The sequence below is a fragment of the Saccostrea cucullata genome, unplaced genomic scaffold, assembly GCF_032062105.1.
Source record: "Saccostrea cucullata isolate Sc308-1 unplaced genomic scaffold, CSIRO_AGI_Scuc_v1 ctg1944, whole genome shotgun sequence".
NCBI classification, from domain to species: Eukaryota; Metazoa; Mollusca; class Bivalvia; order Ostreida; family Ostreidae; genus Saccostrea; species Saccostrea cuccullata.
In genome coordinates, this window is record NW_026922325.1 from 1 (window position 1) to 23,544 (window position 23,544).

At 34.4% G+C, this 23,544-nt stretch overlaps 2 protein-coding genes and 1 long non-coding RNA gene across 3 annotated transcripts in view; 2 read left to right on the forward strand and 1 right to left on the reverse strand.

The window, feature by feature from the left end:
- Positions 1–6,587: 6,587 nt before the first annotated feature.
- The window catches only part of LOC134261614 (uncharacterized), a 64,156-nt gene continuing 47,199 nt past the window's right edge, over positions 6,588–23,544 (forward strand). The window contains exons 1-5 of the mRNA XM_062744038.1: positions 6,588–7,551; positions 8,014–8,232; positions 8,583–10,164; positions 12,623–12,771; positions 13,631–13,790. Of these exons, the coding sequence (XP_062600022.1) occupies positions 6,588–7,551; positions 8,014–8,232; positions 8,583–10,164; positions 12,623–12,771; positions 13,631–13,790 (3,074 nt within the window). The remainder of the gene's footprint in view (positions 7,552–8,013; positions 8,233–8,582; positions 10,165–12,622; positions 12,772–13,630; positions 13,791–23,544) is intronic.
- On the forward strand, positions 12,625–15,316 carry LOC134261617 (uncharacterized). Its single transcript, XR_009990855.1, has 3 exons — positions 12,625–12,771; positions 13,631–13,815; positions 15,084–15,316. It is a non-coding gene; the product is annotated as an uncharacterized LOC134261617 (long non-coding RNA).
- LOC134261616 (zinc finger protein 37-like) lies at positions 17,075–21,864 on the reverse strand. The gene has a single exon (XM_062744040.1). The coding sequence runs from the start codon at positions 21,849–21,851 to the stop codon at positions 19,779–19,781; it is 2,073 nt and encodes a 690-aa protein (XP_062600024.1). The 5' UTR covers positions 21,852–21,864; the 3' UTR covers positions 17,075–19,778.

Below are 23,544 nucleotides of genomic sequence, written 5' to 3' on the forward strand. Positions count from 1 at the left end.
TTAATTTTGTTGTTCGTTTTCTTTATTAGCCGCAGAGCAGAGAATTTTGTGACATGATCGGAATGCCAGATGGTGTTGAGTTATCCAGCAAGTAAGCCACCAGAAAAGGCCACTGACCTCAGCGTGCTGGGGTCATTCTCAGCGGCAGGTGCTTGTCTGTGTATGTTTCAATAAAGAATTGTTGTGAAATGTCTCAAGTTTCGGTTTCACTGGAAGTTTTAAATCGATTTTTGCATGAAAAATAAAGGTGTATTCTCTTTTTATGGTAAACAACTCTTTTAATGTGTCTATATATTTTTTATAAAGATGGGGAATAAGGTGAACGAAGTGTCTATAGTGCTACAAACATGAAGCGAAAAATTAAATCTCAATTTAATATATCCAAATTTTCTTTGATATTAAATCTAACACTAAAGTATACTTCATGTAGAATCTCCATTCTCTATCCAGAGTTGTCGTTCCCGCTACGCTCCCACACACACCTCTGTCAACGCTTGTTTTACAAGATACTTGGAAAAATTGTAAATGATTAAAAATTGTATTAATAGTCGTTTATAATTATATTTCTCATCGGAAAACAATAATTTTTTTAATTTGTTACACCTTAAAAGGATTTTTTAATTAAGATTTTAATTTTTACTCCGCAAAATAGTTCCCTTAAAACTTTGAAAATAAGTCGTTTTGAGGGAATATATGTTTGAAATAAATGATGAATTATCATCTTTATCAATAATTACAACAATTAATTACTATTATAACTTCAAATTTTCACCATTTAAAATTTGTACAAGAATCTTGTACAACGAGCGTTGACAGAGGTGTAGTGAGCGTAGCGGAAGACAACTCTGGTTAGAGAGCGTAGCGGAAGACAACTCTGGTTAGAGAATGGTAGAATCTCTACCATTTACAAGAATCCAACGAAGAATGAAATTATTTGCCTATGGAAAAACACACGCACCAAAAAGAAAAAAAAAAGATTTTCTCATACTTTGATAAAATTTTTCAATATGAGTGGGTCGGTCTTTGCTCCATTTTTAGCTCTACTGGTCAGAGACCAGAAGAGCTTATGCGATAGTTATGCGTCCGTCGTCCGTCTGTCTGTCTGTAAACAATTTTTCAAAATGCTACTCCTCCTACAGTTTTGGTCCGATTTCAATATAACCTGGCACACAAGTAGACTACACTAAGATACATAATTCTGTGCATCAGTTTTTGATTTCGATGAACGGTGTTTCCGTGGTTACTAAAAATAGAAATTTCTGTGAAATTCTTTCGAAATGCTACTCCTCCTACAGTTTTGGTCCGATTTCAGTATAACTTGGCACACAAGTAGACTACACTAAGATACATAATTCTGTGCATCAGTTTTTGATTTCGATGAACGGTGTTGCCGTGGTTACTAAAAATAGAAATTTCTGTGAAATTCTTTCGAAATGCTACTCCTCCTACAGTTTTGGTCCAATTTCAATATTACTTGGGACACAAGTAGACTACACTAAGATACATTAAATAGTGCATTGGTTTTTGATTTCGATGAATGGTGTTGCCGTGGTTACTAAAAATAGAAATTTCTGTGAAATTCTTTCGAAATGCTACTCCTCCCACAGTTTTGGTCCAATTTCAATATTACTTGGCACACAAGTAGACTACACTAAGATACATAATTCTGTGCATGGGTTTTTGATTTCGATTAACGGTGTTGCCATGGTTACTAAAAATAGAAATTTCTGTTAAATTCTTTCTAAATGCTACTCCTCCTACAGTTTTGGTCTAATTTCAATATAACTTGGCACACAAGTAGACTACACTAAGATACATAATTTTGTGCATTGGTTTTCGCTTTCGATGAACGGTGTTGCCATGGTTACTAAAAATAGAAATTTCTGAGAAATTCTTTTAAAATGCTACTCCTCCTACAGTTTTGGTCCGATTACAATATAATTTGGCACACAAGTAGACTATACTAAGATATTACATAATTCTGTGCATCGGTTTTTAGCTCTACTGGTCAGAGACCAGAAGAGCTTATGCAATAGTAAGGTGTCTGTCGTCCGTCCGTCTGTCTGTCTTTCTGTCTGTAAACAATTTTTCAAAATGCTACTCCTCCTACAGTTTTGGTCCGATTTCAATGTAACTTGGCACACAAGTAGACTACACTAAGACACATAATTCTGTGCATCGGTATTTGATTTCGATGAATGGTGTTGCCGTGGTTACTAAAAATGGAATTTTCTGTGAAATTCCTTTAAAACACCACTCCTTCTACAGTTTTGGTCTGATTTCAATTTAACGTGGCACACAACTAGACTACACTAAGATACATTAAATAGTGCATCGGTTTTTGATTTTGATGAATGATGTTGCCATTAGTACTAAAAATAGAAATGTCCGTGAAATTCCTTTAAAACATCACTCCTTCTACAGTTTTGGTCTGATTGCAATGGCTTCTTTTCTTATCCTTTGTTATAAGTACAAACCAGTAGAGCTACAGTCTCGACAGAGACTTCTGGTTTGAAAGATAATCCTAAAAGTTTGCAATAAAATGTACATTTTTTGTTTCAAAAACATGGAGCAAAGACCCACTATACTTGAAAAGTACAACTTTTATGACAAGACATTTGCATCTTTCAAAGAAATACTTTAAGTCCATTAAGTCAAAAGTCATATAAAAAACATGATTTAAATGTCCCATTTTAACATCAGCCATGTACAGTGTATATGGCACGCCAAATTCACAAAACTGAGCTAAACATAGTTACACAGTTGATAAAACTAGGTTTATCGATTGAAAACTATAGTTTACAAACCGTGAGCTATAGTTAACAATTCGTAACCTATAGTTTTCATCTGTATAACTATACACTATATTTAACGGTTGTTAACTATATTTTAGGATTGCTAATCTAAGTTTATCTGTCTGTAATAAAACGTTAACAATAGATTTTGTAGATAAACATAGATTCAGGTCTGTAAACTATAATTTACAATCGTGAACTATAGTTAAGAGTTGTTAATCATAGTTTCACAAATCGTGAAACTATATTTTATCTATGACACGCCAAATTCACAAAAATGAGATACCTAGTTTCACAATTGATAAACCAGGTTTATCGACTGTAAACTGTAGTTTACAAACCGTAAACTATAGTTAACGATTCGTTAAGTATAGTTAACGATTCGTTAAGTATAGTTTTCATCTGTAAAACTATATTTAACGGTTGTTAACTATAGTTTACGAATGATAATCTAAGTTTATCTGTCTGTAATAAGCGTTAACAATAGATTTTGTTGATAAACATAGATTCACGTTTGTAAACTATAGTTTACAATCGTAAACTATAGCTAAGAGTTGTTAATCATACTTTCACAAATCGTGAAACTATATTTATCAGATCGTTAACTATAGTTAACAGTTTGTAAACTATAGTTTACAAATCGTGAAACTGTATTTATCAGATAATCTATGTTTTGCAATCGCAAATGATTGTTTTCAGTTTTAAGTATAGTTTACGGTTGTGAAACATAGATTATCGCGTTAACTATGGTTTACGGATGTAAAATATAGATTAACGTTGTTAACTATAGTTTACAGTCCGTAAACTATAGTTTACAACCGATAAACCTAGTTTATCGACTGTGAAACTATGTTTATCTCATTTTTGTATTGTTTACAAATTGTGAAACTGTATTTATCAGATAATCTATGTTTTGCAATCGCAGATGATTGTTTTAATATAGTTTACGGATCTGAAACATAGATTATCGCGTTAACTATGGTTTACAGATGTAAAATATAGATTAACATTGTTAACTATAGTTTACAGTCCGTAAACTATAGTTTACCACCGATAAACCTAGTTTATCGACTGTGAAACTATGTTTAGCTCATTTTTATGAATTTGGCATACATGTAGATTAATAGATAGCGCGTTAGTCTCGAAACAAGATGATACTCCGGATTTTTATTGCTCGGGTTCGAATCCCACGAATACCATCTTACATTTTAATAAAAGAATAATTTTTTCCGAGATTATTTTTTTCTCTAAGGAAAGGGTTTTTCTCGTAATTTCATACATTCCATTAATGCATGGGCGGATACAGGATTTGTGATTGGGGGGCATAACTTCATTCAGGCCAGGGTCCAGGGCGAAGTCCTGATGGGGGCCAAGGGGGCGAAGCCCCCGGAAGCTCCTGGGTTTTCGTGTATTTTAAGAGTATAACCAGGCACAATAATAGTGGTACTAGTATTCATTGGTTAGTTATGTACCAGAGTATGACACCATTAATACTATATAGTTATACCATACTTTAAATGAGGGGGGCCCAGGGGGCAAAGCCCCAGGAAGCTCTGGGGGTTTTGTATATTTTAAAAGCAAAACTAGGCATAGAAATAGTGGTATTGTACCAAAGTATGGCATTATTCTTCACTCTTTTAATCTTCACTCTTTCCATTGAAACAATTCTTCAAAAGGAGTGTCATGACTGTAATCCATTTACGAATTTAAATTTTGGATATCGATTTTGTGCAGATTGTACCTTAATCGACTATATTAAGGAACACATTAAACCATATTCAGAACTAAAATATAAATTGAAACTGGGAGATGGGAAGGTATTGTAAGATCTTTTGTTTAAAAAACAATATAGGTGGCGACTGCATGGTGAGTTTCACACTATTAAAGATTGTTACTAGTTGAAAGATCAAAATGGAAGAAAAAACTGTATATTCCCAATTATTATATGTAAAAATATTACCAAATTTAACTTTAGTTTTCTTTTAAAAATTAGGCTTATTATGTAAATGGTGTTCGCTAATGACATATAAATGAAAAATCGAAACTTCTCTTTATCAATATTAGAAAATTTAATGCTGTAAACACAATTTGTATATATGCAATATATTCATTTCACGCATCTACATGAATGTCAGTGCTGTAAAATGTAGCTTTGGTTTCAACAAGAAAGTTGTTAAGTAAGAACCATAGAGATAAAACATGTACCAATAAACTAGAAAAATGACAGTTCTTATTACAAATGGCTGATATAGCTAGAGTAAAACAAATAGGAGTGGGTTTATTGTCCAAAAGAACTTTAATATCAATTCTGATATTGTAGTAGTGTAATTTTTTTATATTTCAAGTTCATATCTGTTCATTTACCGTAATCTGACAACGTATTGTACATCCCTGTATAATTATACCCGGGTGTCATCGATTTCTGGAATCAGACAAACATTTTTATATGTTATATTAAATTGTTTTTTCTATTGTATATATCATGGCGTACATCATAGAAATCTGAAGGAAATTACCCTCCGTGTATCCCTAAACTCAGGCCATTTACCCGAGCTTCGACAGGTTTAGTATACTCTCGGTTTCAGTTACCGCTAATTACACGGATTAGTTTTTGACGAGTTTTTATTAAAAATCTGCTTGTCATCCATGTTTGTAAGATCGTATCTTATAAAGCCAACAAAGGTACTGTTTATTGATTTGCAGGATTCTTCCCTGTTAGGGTAAGTCTATTATGATAGCAGTGTCTTATATCGAACACGTTTCTAATGCATTGTATGTTCTTAATTTGTATAAATTATACAAATTAATTTTACTTAATTAAAACATCACAAACTGGAAAACGTCTCGGATAGCTTTCAAAATGAGTTCATATAAACTATTTATCGATAATATTGTTGTTGTTGTTGTTGATGATGATGATGATGATGATGATGATGGAGAATGTGTTTATAATTGTTTATAATTACATTTGGTTTTTCCATATACCCAACAACTAATATGTGTATATGATTGAAATTTTTACATGCACTCTATCTTTAGATATTGTCATCAGTTTCGGTATACAAAACTTTCACCAATATGAAAGTGTAATATGAAGTTAAGAGTAAGGAAGTCTACAAAATAGACACGTTCTGTACTCTTTGAAATGTCGAAGGTTTTTTTTCTATTGTAACTAATAGATGTATTCTTTTACTTTTTCGGAAAAAAAGTTTTTATCAGTTTGCCAGGGTGCACTGAATTCTTTTTAATGTTGTTTCAAATTTGAATAAACATTTTTAACTATTTAATTATCTTTTCATGAAAATAATTAGCGGATAATTTTCAAAATTGTATTCACCTTAAAGAACAAGTTACTGACCGGACAAAAAACAAGCGAATAATGACAGATAATAAACATTTCCTTCAATACCCCGAACAAAGAAAGATTACAGTCACTCAAGGTGAACTCGCCAATTAGCTATTCTCTACACACCCCTTCACCTCGGCTGCCCGTTGTCACTCGATCGCTATCTACACAGCTTAAATCAAAATACCTTGTTATGAAAAAAAGAATAAGGGATGATGATATCTTAACAGTAGCGTGAAATCTGAGTATGTTTGTATTTTTTCCTGATTTATGAAAGCAATGAACTATATGATTACCGTAAATTCAGAATTTTGCTAATACGTCGCAAGGTTGAGTTCTTTAAAAACTAGCAAGATTAGATGATTTGAACATTTCAGTTTTTTGATATCCTCTCTTTATTTGCAATATTCTTTATTTAATATCGGATTTATTTCAGAAATACAAACATGGGATGTTACGCGAGGTATGAAGAGGCTGTGAGCAAACTCTTTGCCAAATACGGGGCCTTCGTTTCCAAATATCCCTGGCCAGTTCTAATCTGCTCTATATCAGCGAATCTGCTTCTTGGAGTCGGTTTGTTACGTTTACAGAGTGAGGGCAGCACAGAAGTGTTGTATACACCCTTAAACAGTCAAGCCATCATTGACCGTGACAAGGCTAGAAGTTTATTTGAGATGAATTATAGGGAAAATTTCGATCCTCTGGCACAAATTGAAGTTAATTTTCCAACAGAAATCCTTTTTCGAACCAAGTTAGGCGAAAATATCCTTCAAAAAAAGTATATTGACGAAATAAAAGATATTGATAACTTTATACAAAATTCTATTTCTATCTTGTCAAATGTAACTCTGATTGACGTGTGTGCCAAAAGAAGAGGATCTTGCTTGGTATCAGGTGAACAAATTATCACTGATATATTTTTGACTGCATTCAACAAAGGACGGGTTTCTTTCCCAGTGTATGAGAGAAGAGACATTTCCCGGAGCCTGGGCGAAGCACGCCATGTGAACAGAACTTTGATATCTGCCGGCTTGATCCGTTTGCAGTATTCCCTTCTCCTTAACAACGAAACAGCTAAACTATGGGAAAGAGAATTTATTTCAAAAATGAAAACCTATGAATCATCAATTCTGGATATCGCGATATCAACGTCCCAGTCACTGGATATCGAACTCGACAGTAACGTGTCGGGAGATATCCTTTGGATATCACTCACCTTTACAATTATGTTAACCTATGCTTCATTTGCAACAACTGGCACACGGATCAACTGCATTGCAGACCGCTCGAATTTGGGTCGAGCAGGTGTTCTGGCTACAGTACTGGCAATCCTGGGTTCTTTTGGACTGACAGCAGCCATTGGAGTGGAGTATGTTTCCCTAGTGGGTGTCATGCCGTTCCTTATATTAGGTACGTAAAACATACAGTATCAAAATTTAGCATGTACGATATTTGGCAAAATTTGAATTTGCTGCAACTCATTTATGAATGCGTTAAATATTAAGCAGATGATAAATTCTGCCAAAATCTCTTCAAAGAATACACGCCAATTACCTTAAATTAAAATGCTCTAAATTAAAATACTTTTACTATATAGGGAACGATTTCATTACATGAAACTTTAGTTGATACGTTATCTGAAGAATGTTTTAAAACGTGTCTATGGTCAAAAGATGTTAAGAAATTCTTTAATACTGTGACTTTGTATGCTTTTCTCTTGATGTTTTACACGTACCAAGAACATGTATTATATAAAACAACAAAAATGTATATGTTGTACTACAAACAGGAGTATGCTACACATTATGTCTTGTTCTCTCTCTATCTTTCGTAATAATTCTCCTTATTCATTACAATGTATTACCTATTTAGGTATCGGGTTAGACGACGTCTTTATTTTGCTCTCGGGTCTGGCAGATGCACCACTCACCGGAAGTGACGGAACACCTACAACCATCCAGCAACGGATCTCCTTTGCCATGGCAACCAGCGGTGTCTCAATTTCTATCACGTCTTTGACAGATTTTCTAGCCTTTGGCATAGGATCCAGCTCAATTTTTATTAGCATAAGGAATTTTTCAATATATACAGGTAAAATGTATTAGATGCAATGTATATAAAATAACCATATAGTGCTGTCAGTGTTATGAATTATCTAGTGAATCACATGTTCATGTATTTAAGTTAAAATAAGATTATATTTAAAGTGGTTACTGCACTCCTTATGTTACCAAATCATTGTATTTCTATAATGCAATCTCCTGTTTCATTTTCCTAGTATAAATCTATATAATTATGCAAACCTCATATACTACGTATAACATGAATTACAAACCCTATTCAAGGTACACCGTCTATATTTTCATTCGATGATTTTCCGTCGTTATATTTCAAGACTTCATCAAACCTGTTTCATTTCTTGTTTTCCTGCTTTATTTTAGGAGTCGCCGTGTGTTTCTGTTACATGAATCAGCTGACTTTGTTCGTGCCTTGTATGGTTATTAACGAACGACGAGCTGAAAATTCACGACACGCCTTCACTTGTTTGAAAACGAAATCCAAAGAAGAACTGAAAGAAGAAGGGCGATCCACCCTGTTCCAGTGCTGTTGTGCTGGGAGACCCGCTAACACTCCGGAAGATTACAGCAACTTCATTCAGAAATACCCGACCAAGTTTTGTCAATTCTTAGTGGGTAATTTTGTTGGAAAGATTTTCATTTCGTTAGTGTTTCTGACGTATTTAGGGTTCTCCATTTATGGAAGTTTGAATCTTCAGCAAGGTCTTGAACTACAAAATCTCGTTTCAGAAAAGTCCTACTTGTACAAGTATAATGTTTGGAACAAGCAGTATTTTGACGAAGTGATACCAGTTTCGTTCAATTTTGACAAAACACTGAATTATCATACACAGGAAGTCCAAAACGAAATAGCTTCTTATATTAAAAAGGTAAAGGACAATGCTTACATTTCTCCTCGCTTTGATAGATTCTGGTTAGATGCCTACTCTCAGTCTTCTCAGTTTAATAATTCCTCCAAATCAAGCTTTATTAATGGTCTTAAACAGTTTATGCAGTATCGCCCAGACCTCGCTAACGATGTAGCATTTGATAGTTCGGAAACCTCTATTATTGCTTCCCGATTTTACGTTATGTCGGAACCTATGCTGAGTACCACAGACAGCGGAAACTTGATGCAAAATGTAAGAAAACTGGCATCCGAATGTCAATTCTCAGTGTTTGCGTACACCCCTGGGTTTATTTTTTATGAACAGTATGTACAGATATTTCCAGCCACCATGCAGACTCTGGGCATCGCTGTTGCGGTCATGATGGTTGTAACAACCATATTTATGCCAAATATATTCCTTGTTGTCATGGTAACCGTAACCTTGGTAATCATCCTGTTGGGTATCGTGGGTTTCATGCACTTCTTAGACCTGACCTTGAGTTCTATTACAATGATTGATCTTATTATGACTGTTGGATTTTCGGTCGATTTCACCGCCCACATCTGCCATGCCTACATGTCTGTTTCGGGTAAAACAAGGAAAGAAAAGGTCCATCAGGCACTGTCTCGGTCTGGGGGTCCAATATTCAATTCTGCTTTATCGTCCATCTTGGGAATTCTCATGTTGATATTTTCCAAAAGTTACATTTTCTTGTCTTTCTTTAAGCTTATGCTAATAGTGATGATTTTCGGTCTGTTTCACGCTCTATGGGTTTTACCTCTTTTCTTGTCAATTATCGGCCCCATGATGCATAGCGAATCTGAAAATGACGAAGAAAAATCGAACGATGATGAAGCCAAGATCAAACTTGATGAAAAGAACAACCTTCCGCTTAAACAAGTAGAAGAAGGTTCCAAGGAAGATAAAGAGCTAGGAACGTCTGCTCCCGATAAGCAGCCGACAGAATCGGAAAAGGCCTCCTCTGAAAAGGGTTCCGACAACGAGACCAAAGCAAACGACACCACTGGGGATCTAGAAAATACTGGAGACAATGTGGTGTCGATCAGTATAAAGATGTGATTTTCTCCCGTGCCTTATTAAAACAATGTATAAAAATGACCAAATGAACGACTCAACCCAACCCCCTCTTTCTAATTTGCCAATCAAAAACCGCAGATTGATTGATTGTATATTGTTTAACGTCCCTCTCGAGAATTTTACACTCATATGAAGACGCCACCACTTGCCGATAGAGAGCTGCAAATTTTGTGCTAAAAAGGAATGAAGCTTATTTCAACTTTTGTTATACGATATAAGATAACCTGGGGCATTTTAAAAGTAACGTCAAGCGGAGTAGTACGTTTTTGAAGTAACTCATTGTGACGTACATGTAGGCAAGTTATGTTAACTTACAAAATGAATTTAATCTTTCACCCAATAAAATGACGTTTTACAACTAAAATGAAGCTATTACCCGGTACTCAGGGCCATTGAGCAAGGAGGGATCTCTTTCGTGCCAGCCCCTACTTCGACACGGGGCCTCGGTTTATACGGTCTCATCCGAAGCACGTCCCACAGTGAGATTTGAACCCGCGACGTAAAAATCAACCCCTTACCTTACAACACTAGAACAGACGCTCTAACCACTGCGCCACGTGGGAGACTAAAAAACTGAAGAAATATTGTTTATGAAAATAACTACCTCAATTTTTTATACGTTTTATATTTATATTCATTCCGAGAGGTTTCGCCTCACTTGTGCCTACACTAACCTTGGATAAATTATGTTATGTATTTAATTTTGTATAATTGTGTACATGTATTTGTTTCACGTGCATATGTCCGTTGATGGTTGTAATACTGATTATGCTATTGATAGATAGATGTGTAATCTTTGATAATGAAAGTATTTAGAAAATATATGGATACTACCTTTTGGAATTATTTCATTGTATAGAGTAGGTAGTTGGATATTGAGCATGTAATTATTTTGTCATTGGTAAATAAATATGATACAACTCCAATTGAATTTGTTGTTCCTAAGAAGATTTTTTCATGCACGGCTCTTTTCAAAATGAAAGTACGCATTGCTTTGAAGAGCATCTGAAATTTTCATTTTTTTAAAATAAGATTTATATGCTGGTCAAACTGTGAAGTATAAAGATAACGATAGTAATCATGCTCCAACTTGAGTGTCATTGAGCAGAGCTACCACAGACTTATAAAATAGTAATAGGATCAGGTTTCATGAAGGTTTCGAACACAACCGCTACATGCCCCTAGTCACTCTGAGAATATAATGGCCTACCAGTTTGTGTGAAATATCAGTCAACATTCATTCACCATTCGATGTAAGATACACAAGGAGATTGTATCGACAGTAAAATATGAGAAATATTGCCTTTAAATGGAATATTAATATCCTTGTATCGTTAACTCATTTGTCATTCGCCGGTCTCGTTTGAGAAATAAATAATATCTGTTCGTCCTTTTATCATTGAAATATATCATTGTTGAATTGAAAAATATTTTTCTTAAAATCTTTTTTGTGGTGCTTTGATAGAAAGAATAGAAGACATTGTTATACCTTTAAAAATTTGTTCCTATACAATTCTATACAAAAAAAAGTCTAACATTTCTAATGTTTTGGTGAGCGGGCATATAAAAATCGATGTTAGACCGCTGAATGAGATGTTGGACCGCTTACGTCACAGAATGGGCGGAGCTTAATCTCATTTTCATTCGTTGGTGTTCAACAGTGACTGACCTGATATGTTTCATCACGGAAGACCGTACAAAATACATGTATGGCAAAAAATAAAATGAGATGAAAGGTTTAACAAAAATAACAAAACATAAATTGACTGAGTTCTCGGGCAAAATGCATTTTGTCGACCCTTCAACCAAACTGTCTGCCTTCGGCCTAACGGCCTCAGGCAGACAGTTTGGTTCTTGGGTCCGACAAAACCCATGTTGCCCTCGACCTCAGTCAATAAATGTATAATGGTGTGATATTTTTATCACCTTAAACGCCTCTTCAAAATTTCTGTTATACTCAAGTGTAAGCTTATGCGGGAAAGAAAAGGCAAAAAGTGGATAAATCCGAAAGAGGTTTAGGATATTTTTTTCTCTCATAATGTATTTTGAAAAGCATGTGAAACATTTATATACATGTACTTTGTTCATATCTACATGTACCTTAAAGTTAGGTGGCCAAATGGGAACACCATACCTGTTTTTTCTCAATAAAGTAACAGTTTAGAAAAACCTCAAATGTATAAACCTGAAATGACGATAGTTATTGCGTAAACATGCAGAAGAATTCCGCAAAACAAGATTTACGCACAGACACAAATTAAAACGAGCCATTTTCCCTCCAAATTCTGTAATAATCTACATGATTATCCACTCCTAAGGAAACTCAAACAGACGAACTGATTAATCATGTTACAAGATTTGCATAAAAATTCAAAAATAACAAGTGAAAAGAAATTCATGGAATGTGGGTCATTGACAGTTAGTGTTGTCTTATAGAGAACTTGGACCGATTAACCCCCACCCTTCAGAAATAGGAGAGAGAAGACTGTTGCTTACAACTGTACCAGCAATGAAGATATACTCTGTTGTGTGGGCGTGCCTAGTCTGTTTGGAGGTACACGTGGCAGTGTCATTTCCTCAGTTAGGTAATATTGTGTAGATTTGTTTTTTGCTATATATATATACTATGTAATTGACAGTTTGATACAATCTGTAAATAAAAAAAAGTATGGGTTTTTTCGTGAATGCATTACTCCTTTTTTAGAAGAATCTGAATTCATTTGTAATAATAATTGTGATAAAAGAAAGCATCCACTAGCTGTGAGGAATCGTTTAAAGAATTTGTACAATTATTTGCAAGATTTCCAATACGTACTGTTTATTTCTTTCGTTGTCTGAATAAAATTTGTCGCGCTTTCTTAACTGAACTTCTATATACATTGAATGCATTAATAATAGTTTAAGGATGCCTTTTGAGAGTGCCTTGTTTCAAAACTCTTAATAAAAAGTAAATTTTGTTCCACTAAAGAATACCTTAAGTTAATATCAGAATTATTTTTCAAGATATCAAAACTAGCGTTTATCTAAATATAGAATTAGCGGGTTATGTAATTTTTTCTGCAATAGCTGCGACGTTAATTTTCGTACTAATAACCAAAAAAACAAAACAAAACAAAACAAAAAAAACCCCAAACGTTTTATTATTTAAATCTATATCTACATAAATATTCATTTAAAAGTATTAATTAATAAATTAATAATTGTATTATTGATACATCCTAGTACGTCATTCATGGAACAGCCTTTGCTCAAGAGAAAATTCAGTGGATGTAAATATTTTCTAACTTTGCGACGTTTTCATGAAGTTTTTCGAGTGATGAAAGAACATCCCTAAGACACGAACAACTGATTTTTTTTTTTTTTAGCTTAGATGTAGGGCCTACAAGTACATCATATTAAACTTTAAATTTCTTAACTAACTCAATTTTTTCATCATTTCTTTAGGTAACTATGCCTGCTTAGATAAACAGATCGGTGATGATAACTGTTCGTTCTACAGACGACTGTATGACGTCACTGAGGCTGAACTCTTCTGTTCCCATTGGGGTCGCCATTGCTGTCTATCCTGCTTGGAGATGAAAATGGACATGGAAAGGAGGCAGAAGTAGCAAATATTTTTAGATCAGAGTGTAATTTTTTTTTATATTTCTTTGTTTTCAACTTTATAGTTACTTCCATTCATATCTTGACACCACAGAGTCTGACATATTTTTATATTTTGATATTATACAAGATAAAAACTTACAAAGAAACTTTATGATTAACCGTAACGTGATGATCAACTTTTTCATTGACAACTTCCATTTCTTACAAAGCAATATGTACCCATATCAGGGGGTTATAATTTCTCCCTCTTGATTCAGTAAGCAAAAGCATGCTCAAGCACGTACGCTCAATTTTCAAATGAGGCAAGGTACTGATCAACAAGTTGATAAAACAAGGAGTTCAACAGTCTTATTAAATTTTGTAATCATATTCTCGCACGTTCCACTATTCGATAAGCAAATACAGTCTACCATTAGGTCTAATGCTGACTGGTGTTTTTCATATATTAATTGTTAGGGTATTATTTACGCCCGATCATGACAAGGGGCACACAGCGGATGTGGCCTATCAACTGCGGATGTTTTTCCTCCATATGGCACCTGATCAAAAATATGATGCTTTTGACTCTGCTCCCGATTTGTTTTGTTTAAACAGACTTTGAGCTTGAATACTAGCTGTCCGCTATATCCAAATGTACATGTATAATTATATTTTAATGTTACAAAATGTCTCAATATGACGTCTTTTCAGACAAATATAACTATATTATGACAAAATAAATGCAAGAATGTTGGTCTACATATAGACCACAGGAGATCGATTCTTTTATGGCTGTATTATAAAATGTGCACATGGGAAAATGACAGGTGACGTAAATTTGTCAGCAATCAGACATTCTTTATCAATTATTTCAGCTATTTTCTGCATTTGTTTTTGAATATTACATTCCACACGCGCATGACGTTTTTAACCTTTCTTTACAAGAATAAAAAATTCCCCATACTATATGCATGCGGTTCAGGGAATTTTTATTTATGAAAAGAAAGGTTAAAAACATCAAGCGCCTTTGAAACATTCATATTTATATCTTCCCGTTTTTCATATTAAATTAATTTATTAATTTTGATTTATGTTAATTGATCACTGAAATTTAAAGGTAAAAGAATGCACAGAAATTTTAGTTAAGCATGTGCACAGTTTAGCAATAAAAGTGTTTTTATTTTTAACAATGAATGTAGTTTTTTTGGACTCTTTCTTGGGGAAATAATTTTAATGCTAATAGTTTATTTGTGTGGCCTATTTGATGCTGTTTTTTTTTTATATTTGATTACTGTGTATTTTCTTTTTTCAGGGCGTTATAACAAAAGAAACGTGCCATTTTCTCCTTTGAAAGTTTGTTCAAAATGGATTTATATACAGAGATGTATATTTTTTCGTGTCAGTTAAAAATTTTATATAGTGTTCACATGTGTATAAATAATAATGAAAATATGTCATGCAGAGCATTTCATTGTTTCACTGGACAGTACAAATAGAAGCACCTGCACCAAGATGTTGGTTGTCAAATAAAATATTTTATTATTATTTTAAATGTTTCATTTATTTTGATATACTAGTATACATGTAAATTATATAAACATGATTAAGCTAAATCTTGATATTCAAAATTTTTATCGCCTTTATTTTTTCGAATAATTTTTTTTTTATAATACAAGCATATGTATATTATTCTGCATAATATTTAGTACTAAGATTAAACATAGGTAATCAGAGATTACAGAGCTCACCTCAACGAATGTTGTCTTTAAGTAAGGCAAAGTCACACAATTAACCAACAAAAAGTGTACATTCCAAAAATGAAAATATTTAAGCAATTTTGATCTGATACTTTGAAATAGACCTACATAAACAATTTAAACTAGTTCTTCTTCATGAAAATGTAATCAAAATCCAGCATCTGAAGCAAATTTGAGAATTTTTATCTCTTGATGAAAACTTTAACCTGTTTACTCAACCGCAAAATGTAGGTCAGATTCAGCATCCAAAGCAAGCCTGGTAGTTTGCATCCTTAGATGTATCATCCATGCAAGTTTGGTCAACATATGGCTTATAGTTACTTGGAAATGAAACCTGCACCAAAAACTTTAACCTGTTCACTCAACCGCAAAATGTAGGTCAGATTCAGCATCCGAAGCAAGCCCAGTAGTATGCATCCTTAGATGTATCATCCAAGCAAGTTTGGTCAACATAGGTCTCATAGTTACTTGGAAATGAAACCTACACCAAAAACTTTAACCTGTTCACTCAACCGGAAAATGTAGGTCAGATTCAGCATCCGAAGCAAGCCCGGTAGTATGCATCCTTAGATGTATCATCCATGCAAGTTTGGTCAACATAGGGCTTATAGTTCCTTGGAAATGAGACCTGCACCAAAAACTTTTACCTGTTCACTCAACCGCAAAATGTAGGTCAGATTCAGCATCCGAAGCAAGCCCGGTAGTATCCATCCTTAGATGTATCATCCATGCAAGTTTGGTCAACATAGGGCTTATAGTTACTTGGCAATGAGACCTGCACAAAAAACTTTAACCTGTTCACTCAACCGGAAAATGTAGGTCAGATTCAGCATCCGAAGCAAGCCCGGTAGTGTGCATCCTTAGATGTATCATCCATGCAAGTTTGGTCAACATAGGGCTTATAGTTACTTGGCAATGAGACCTGCAGCAAAAACTTTAACCTGTTCACTCAACCGGAAAATGTAGGTCAGATTCAGCATCCGAAGCAAGCCCGGTAGTATGCATCCTTAGATGTATCATCCATGCAAGTTTGGTCAAGATAGGGATTATAGTTACTTGGAAATGAAACCTTCACCAAAAACTGCACCAAAAATGTTAACCTGCTCCAAAAACATTAACCTGGTCATTCCTTTGCTGAAATTGCAGCATCTGAAACTTTGACTGGTACAATGAAACACACTAGAACCATCTTCCATGCATGTCTAATCAATATAGGACATAGAAGTACTTAAAAAGAAAACTGCTCCAAAAAACTTAACCTTAACCTGGGACGCCGATGCCGACGTGGACGCCGACACCGACGCCGACGCCGAGGGTATTACATAAGCTCCCCCAACTTCGTTGAGGTGAGCTAAAAAAAGATATTCACACATTCATTACTTTGCATATATTTTTAAAAAAGCACAATATAAATTGACTTCTTGTGAACTTACAAATTACATACTAAAAATATTGGCATTCCAGATTTTCTGTTTAAGGTACATAAGAAATAATTTTTGCTTGTCTCATTAAAACTGAAATTCGTCATTTTTAATCAATGGATTTTGAAATGAATATAAAAGGCATAAACATTATGTTAATATTTATAATTAAAAAAACAAAACAAACACAGAACTGTTACAATACTAAACTGCTTCCTAAATGGTTGACTTTTATCTTGAGTAGATTTTCATAGATGAAAAAAAAATCCATTCCAATTACTTTTCAACAAACACAAAAAATCCATTTTATACTGGTACTGATCATGCCATTTGACAGACTTTCTTGAAAAAATTATCTTAAGAGTAAAATGATTAGATACACATACATGTACTATGAAACTACAATGTTCTTTTTTACACACACACACACATCCTCATTTCTATTCAATGTGGTATAAATATGATAAAATATTTCATTTGTATTTTTGTCTAACAAGAGGCCTATAGGCCATGATGCTCACCCGAGTAACTGTGGCCCTTTTTGTTTGTTAGCAAATTCTTTTCCCTACATATTTCCATATAAAATTTTATTACCATTGTGGCCCCATTCTGTCCTCAGGGGTCATGGTTTAAACACACTTGAATCTACTCTACCTGAAAATGCTGTGTATATTAAAATATGATTAGCCACTTTCTTTCTATTCTTCTTCAGAAGATCTTAAAATTTAAAGAATTTTCCAATTCATACTCGATGACATTTAAATCTATGATAAGCCATAGTGGCCATATCATATTAGGGAACCTTAGGGACCATGATTTGAAAAAAAAAATCTGGATCGACATGATCATGGCATTGCTGTTCTTGAGAAGATTTTTGAAGTTCTTTATCACCCTTAGTTTCTCCACTGGAATGGGATCATCATTAATTTTGTATAAACTTGAATCTACACTATCACGAAGCTTTCACATTAGTTTTGTTTTTTCAGGCATAGTAGTTCTTGAAAATTTTAATGACTCACACATTTTTTTTTTACTTTTTCTTCATTATCTTCACATGGAAGAGACAGTGAACCTTCATTAAAACAAGAGGCCCTGAGCATCATACAACAACTTTCCAATGATTGAATTTGGTTCATGTTTTAAACTAATAAATGCCATGAAATTCACAATTTTGAAAGAGGCACCATTGCTCATCATAAATATACACTTAGCAATTGCTTAGCTTGGTTACTTAATACCTATAGGCAGGGTAGGGGAACAAAAAATGCATTTCAAGTAATCAGTAATTTTCATAGCTGCAGATCTGTAGCTCTCCGAAAAAATATATATTGATAGACCGGAGAGCTACAGAGCCACCTATTGAAAAAAATGTATATTTATTGCGCACAAAAAAATGTGCTCGGTTCTCGATTTATTTCTCCATGGTTTTAAAACTGTAATCTCAAAATATTACTAACTCTGTGTTCCTAACATATTCTTTGACTCTTTCCACAACAAAACATTCCTCATAATTGTTGTTAATAGTCCTCCTAGCCCTGATATTGCAATCATCGAACATTTCGCTTATTTATACTGCCATTTTGGTTTCAAAGGTAATTCGGTCCAATATGCTTCGTTCAAATGTCAACTACGAGAGAACTTGATAGAGGAGAGAGGAAATTTTTGAAATCTTCCATTTTTTGCAATTGAGGTAAGAATTTGGAAGAATTAATCAAGAATCGAGCACACTTTTTTGTGCACAATAAATGTACAGTTTTTTCAATGGGTGGCACTGTAGCTCTCCGTTCTATCAATATTTTTTTCGGAGAGCTACAGATCTGCAGCTATAATTTTCAGCAATAATCAGTAGTGCCCTCCAATACATGAACTCCTGACCCTAGGTCAAAGGGCACCCTTGCTTATCAAAAATGTTTGATTAACACACATATACCAAGGACCAGATTTCAAACAATTCATTTTCAGTATTGAAGTAGACCCCCTCTTTGTACCCCTGACCCAGGGGCATTTAAATTCACAATTCTTGAAGGAGGGTCCTCAATCACTACAGCTATATAGATAGTTCATCTGCTTAATACCCAGGAGCAGAAAACAAAAACTCAAATAATTAGTGTATTTTCACTAAATAATCAATAGAGTCCTGCCCTAACACTAGAACCCCTGACTCAGGGGCCATAAAATTAACAATTGTGGAAGAGGCACTCTTGCTTCTCATAACTATGTACTTAGATAATTTATTTAATACGCAGGAACAGAGAAGAAGATTTTCAAATAAATGATGCATTTTCACTATATATCTATATAATCCTGCCCTAACACTAGAACCCCTGACCCTTGGGCCATGAGTTTCACAATTTTGGTAGAGATCTCAATCCTTATTACATTCATGCCTTGATGTCCAAGAGTAAAGAAGAAGATTGTTAAAGATTGCATTAATTTTAGAGGTTCAGGCCAGGAGAACAGGGACTGTTAAATTCAAAAATTTTGTTTCCCTTCACCCATGGACGCCATATGCTAAAATTAGCTGAAATTGCTTCAGTGGTTTCAGAGAAGGAGCTGAAAATTTTCAAATATTAACACACAACAAACAACACATGGCGACAGACAAAATACAGATGGCAAAAAGTCACCTGACTGCCAACACTGAAATTGATTCAAAAAAGCAAGTGCTTCTGGTTAAGAAGATAAAATAAAAAAAGTTTACATGGCAATCCTTCTCAGGTGAGCTAGTAACTCTTCAACTTAGAGAAAGATGATTTAAAATTCACCCCCCTCCAAAAAAGAAAATGATTGAAAAGGGACATTGTCATTACTGTTTCAAATCTGTGAAGCCTATGAACACGAATTTTGCCCATTATCTGACTGTACTCCTGTAAGGGTGCATAACTGACCATCAATGTAGACCTGAATACATTTCACACCAGTTGCAATACTTGTAGCAGTAGGCTGCAGTTCACTGTCAACCAAACTAGTACATGTCACAGCAGGCTCCATTTTACCATCAACCAAGCTGGTAGAAGCAGGCTCCATTTCACTATCAACCAAACTGGTAGCAACAGGCTCCATTTCACTATCAACCAAAGTGGTAGAAGTTGGCTGCATTTCACTATCAACCAAGCTAGTGTCAGTGGGATTCACTGCGCTATCAACCATCTGAGTCCCATGTGTGGAAGTCTCCATTTCATTGTCTTCAAGGATTTCTTTTGTATCTGCTTCCAACACTTTTGTTTCTAGTGTTGTTTTGAAGGCAATCTTGGCATCTTCAGCTTCCCCTTTAGGTTCCACATTGTTCTGTACCATTACAATGCTGGGTGTTAATTTGGTGATATCCTGTTTTCCTGACATCTCCTGTAATTTTGTAATGTTATCTTCCAGAATGGCTTGGTTTTCCAGATTAATCTCAGATTTATTGGATAATTCATCTGCTTCTGCATAATATCCCAAGTTCCGTTCATGAGTTGGCAATGATTCTTGCATTATTTCATCTTTTCTGGGACTATTCCTGTTTTCCTTCCTAAGGCCTTGTTGAAGAGGGTCTTGTGATTTAGAGTTGTCCTCCACAGCGTTTTCTATTTTCTGTTCATCAGAGCCTACTTCACTATCTGTTGGAAGAGACAGTTCATTCTTTATTCCATTCACAACAATAACTGTTATCCCTTGGTTTCCTTTACCTTGTTCCATGACCTCCTTCTTCACAATGGTTAACTTCCCTTCCCTTTCAGCAGTGGAGCTTACTGACATGGAAGATCCATGGCACTTTTTCATATGCATTTTTAGATTAGACTTGCTGCTGTAAACCTTGTCACAGACAAAACACACAAAATTGTTTCCCATTGCATGCTGTGATAAATGGGTCTTGAAGTATGCCTCTGTCTTAAATTTCTTGTCACATTCTGTACACTGGAAGGAAAGTTTAGTGTGAGTGCGCTGATGCATTTTTAATTGATCTTTTCTTACAAAAGCCCAATCACAAATGTTACATTTAAAATGTTTGTCTGCCTTGTGAATCAGTAGATGTTTTTTGTAATTTGACTTGTCATGGAAGCTCTTTCCACATGTCTCACATGCATGCGGTTTATAATCAAGATGATAAGCCATATGAAGATCTAGGTGTGCTTTAGTTTTAAATTGTTTTCCGCATTCCACACACATGAAAGGCCTCTCCTCCCCATGAGACTTTCTATGAGCCACTAAATTGGAGGCAAAACGGACCAATTTGCCACAGATATCACATTGACTTTTGTACAGTGCTCGTGAATCGTTACATATACCATGTACAATTAAATGTCTAGTCAGATTGCTCTTGGTGCGAAACTTCTTTGGGCATTTAGGACATTGATGGGGAGTCTCTCCTGTATGCATCAGAGAATGTTCTCTTAGAACACATTCATATAGGAAGAGCTTTCCACAATCCTTGCACTTGTGGTTCTTCTCTTTGTGAATCCTTCTCATGTGCTCCCTGTAAGATTTTGCATTCTTTAAAACAGATGGACATTGCTCACAAACAAAGGGTTTTGTAGGACCTGCATTTTCCTTTTTAATTATATCTGATTCAGGACTATTAATTTTCTTCCTCTTCTTCTTTTTATCAGCAGGTTGTACTTTGTTTTTACCAGAAGAGTTTACTTTGTTTTCACATGTTTCACTAGCGGGTTCTCCTTTGTTTTCACATGTTTCACTAGCAGGTTCTACTTTGTTTTCACATGTTTCACTAGCAGGTTCTACTTTGTTTTCACATGTTTCACTAGTAATTGTTGCATTGCTCTCTCCTTGTTCTACCTTTCTATCTTCAGAACCAGGGACTATAATATCCTTATCTGTTTGCTTAGCTTGCACCAAAGTTTCATCTCCTTTCTTTGACTTTGCAGATTTTTTCCTCCTATTGGCTTTTGTTCTTCTAACCATTTTACTGTCACAGTCTGATCTGTAAATTTACATCAATGATTATTTTACAAGTAGAATAAAAATTAAAAATTTAGAAAGTGAATTCCACTCTGTATTAAATTACCTGATAAACTGAAAAACAAAATTCTCATCACAGCGAACATTGTTTTTAAATTGAATTTTTATCATTTGTTTATGCAAAACACATAATACAAACCATAATGCAATCTTATCAAAATTGGCTGTTATAGTATTCACTTGGATGTTCACCACTCCCTTGGGAATTTACAACTTATTCACTATAGCACCAGTTAATGTCCCATAAAGCAATGAACACTGCATAAGTCATGCTAAGAAATCATTCTTCTTTAAATTCTATTGGCAAATAAAAGACATTTTGCCAGCCTTGGGTAAAATTCAGATTCTCTTCCCTAAACAAGTAACTAAGTGAAAAAGAAGAGAAGCAGGGTGTCACCACTAGCCATTTAAAAATGCAGACTTACAATTTACAATGCCCTATTTACACAGAGAAAGGGAGACAACTTTTAGGAAAAGTCCAATTTGTGATCTCATCTTTGGCTGAGTAGGGCTAAGCTATAAAAAAGATCTCTCTTCATGCAACAATCACCCAGCCACGCTCAACTACGAGCAATTATAAAAAATGAAAACATCACAACTCACTTTTTCTTCCAATATTCTTTCTTTCTTTCCACCGTGAATCAAACAGGAAACGTTAAAGCGGTCTCTATAAAAATACAGTGCTTTAAGCAGTTCCGGATTTTAAGCAGTTCCGAATAATTTTAATTAAATAATTAAAATTATGCAAACATAATTGTTTCTGTTTCTAATGATTCTTTACATAAATGAAGCTTTATGTATTGTCCATACTCTGGATGACATAGCGAGATCAAGAACTCCGTCTGTCTTACCGTGTCCAGGCTTTTTGTTTACAACCGCAAGCGCTTAAGTGACGTTGACCGACATTAAACACGTGCTTTCTTGAAAGTAAAGACGTGCTCTGAAACTGTGGTAAGGTAAGTATTTCATTTAAGATATGTGAATGAAACATTGATGTATCTTCTATCTCATGAAATTTCGGTTTCGTTAAAATACGGCGTAAATTCAAAATAAAGAGCAATATTCACAACATCCCATTTTAAGCAGTTCCGAATGAACCATAAATGGGGTTGTCTCAAAAGAGCTGGTAAAACAAACAAGAGAAAATACGTAAACAAAAAGTCAGAAACATGAATTTATTTTACATTCAGAGTTTTATCATAAATTATGTTGATTTTAAAAGGCTGAGAAAGTATTATTAATTTCAAAGTCATGGCTTTAAGTGTCTTTCTCTCTCCCCCATATAGCTTCTCTCTCTCTCTCTCTCTCTCTCTCTCTCTCACACACATGCTGTTTACAGAAGATACTACAAATTCAAAGATCCTTAGAAGAAAATACATATAAACAAATTAATAAAATTGAATCGAGAAACTGTAAAGAATGAACAATCTCATAAATATTATACAATGTAGAGTGTATTTTTTTTCAATGCTTGCTATATCTAATATATCACTGAGTCCAAAGAAACTTAAAGTAGTCAAGGGAAGAAAAAAGAAGAAAATGTCCGAAATCAAAAGAAAGCAAGAACTTTATGAAACCACCAATGAAACCAAAAGAGGGTTACTGCTAATTACAATGTATGTAGCAGGCCTTCTTA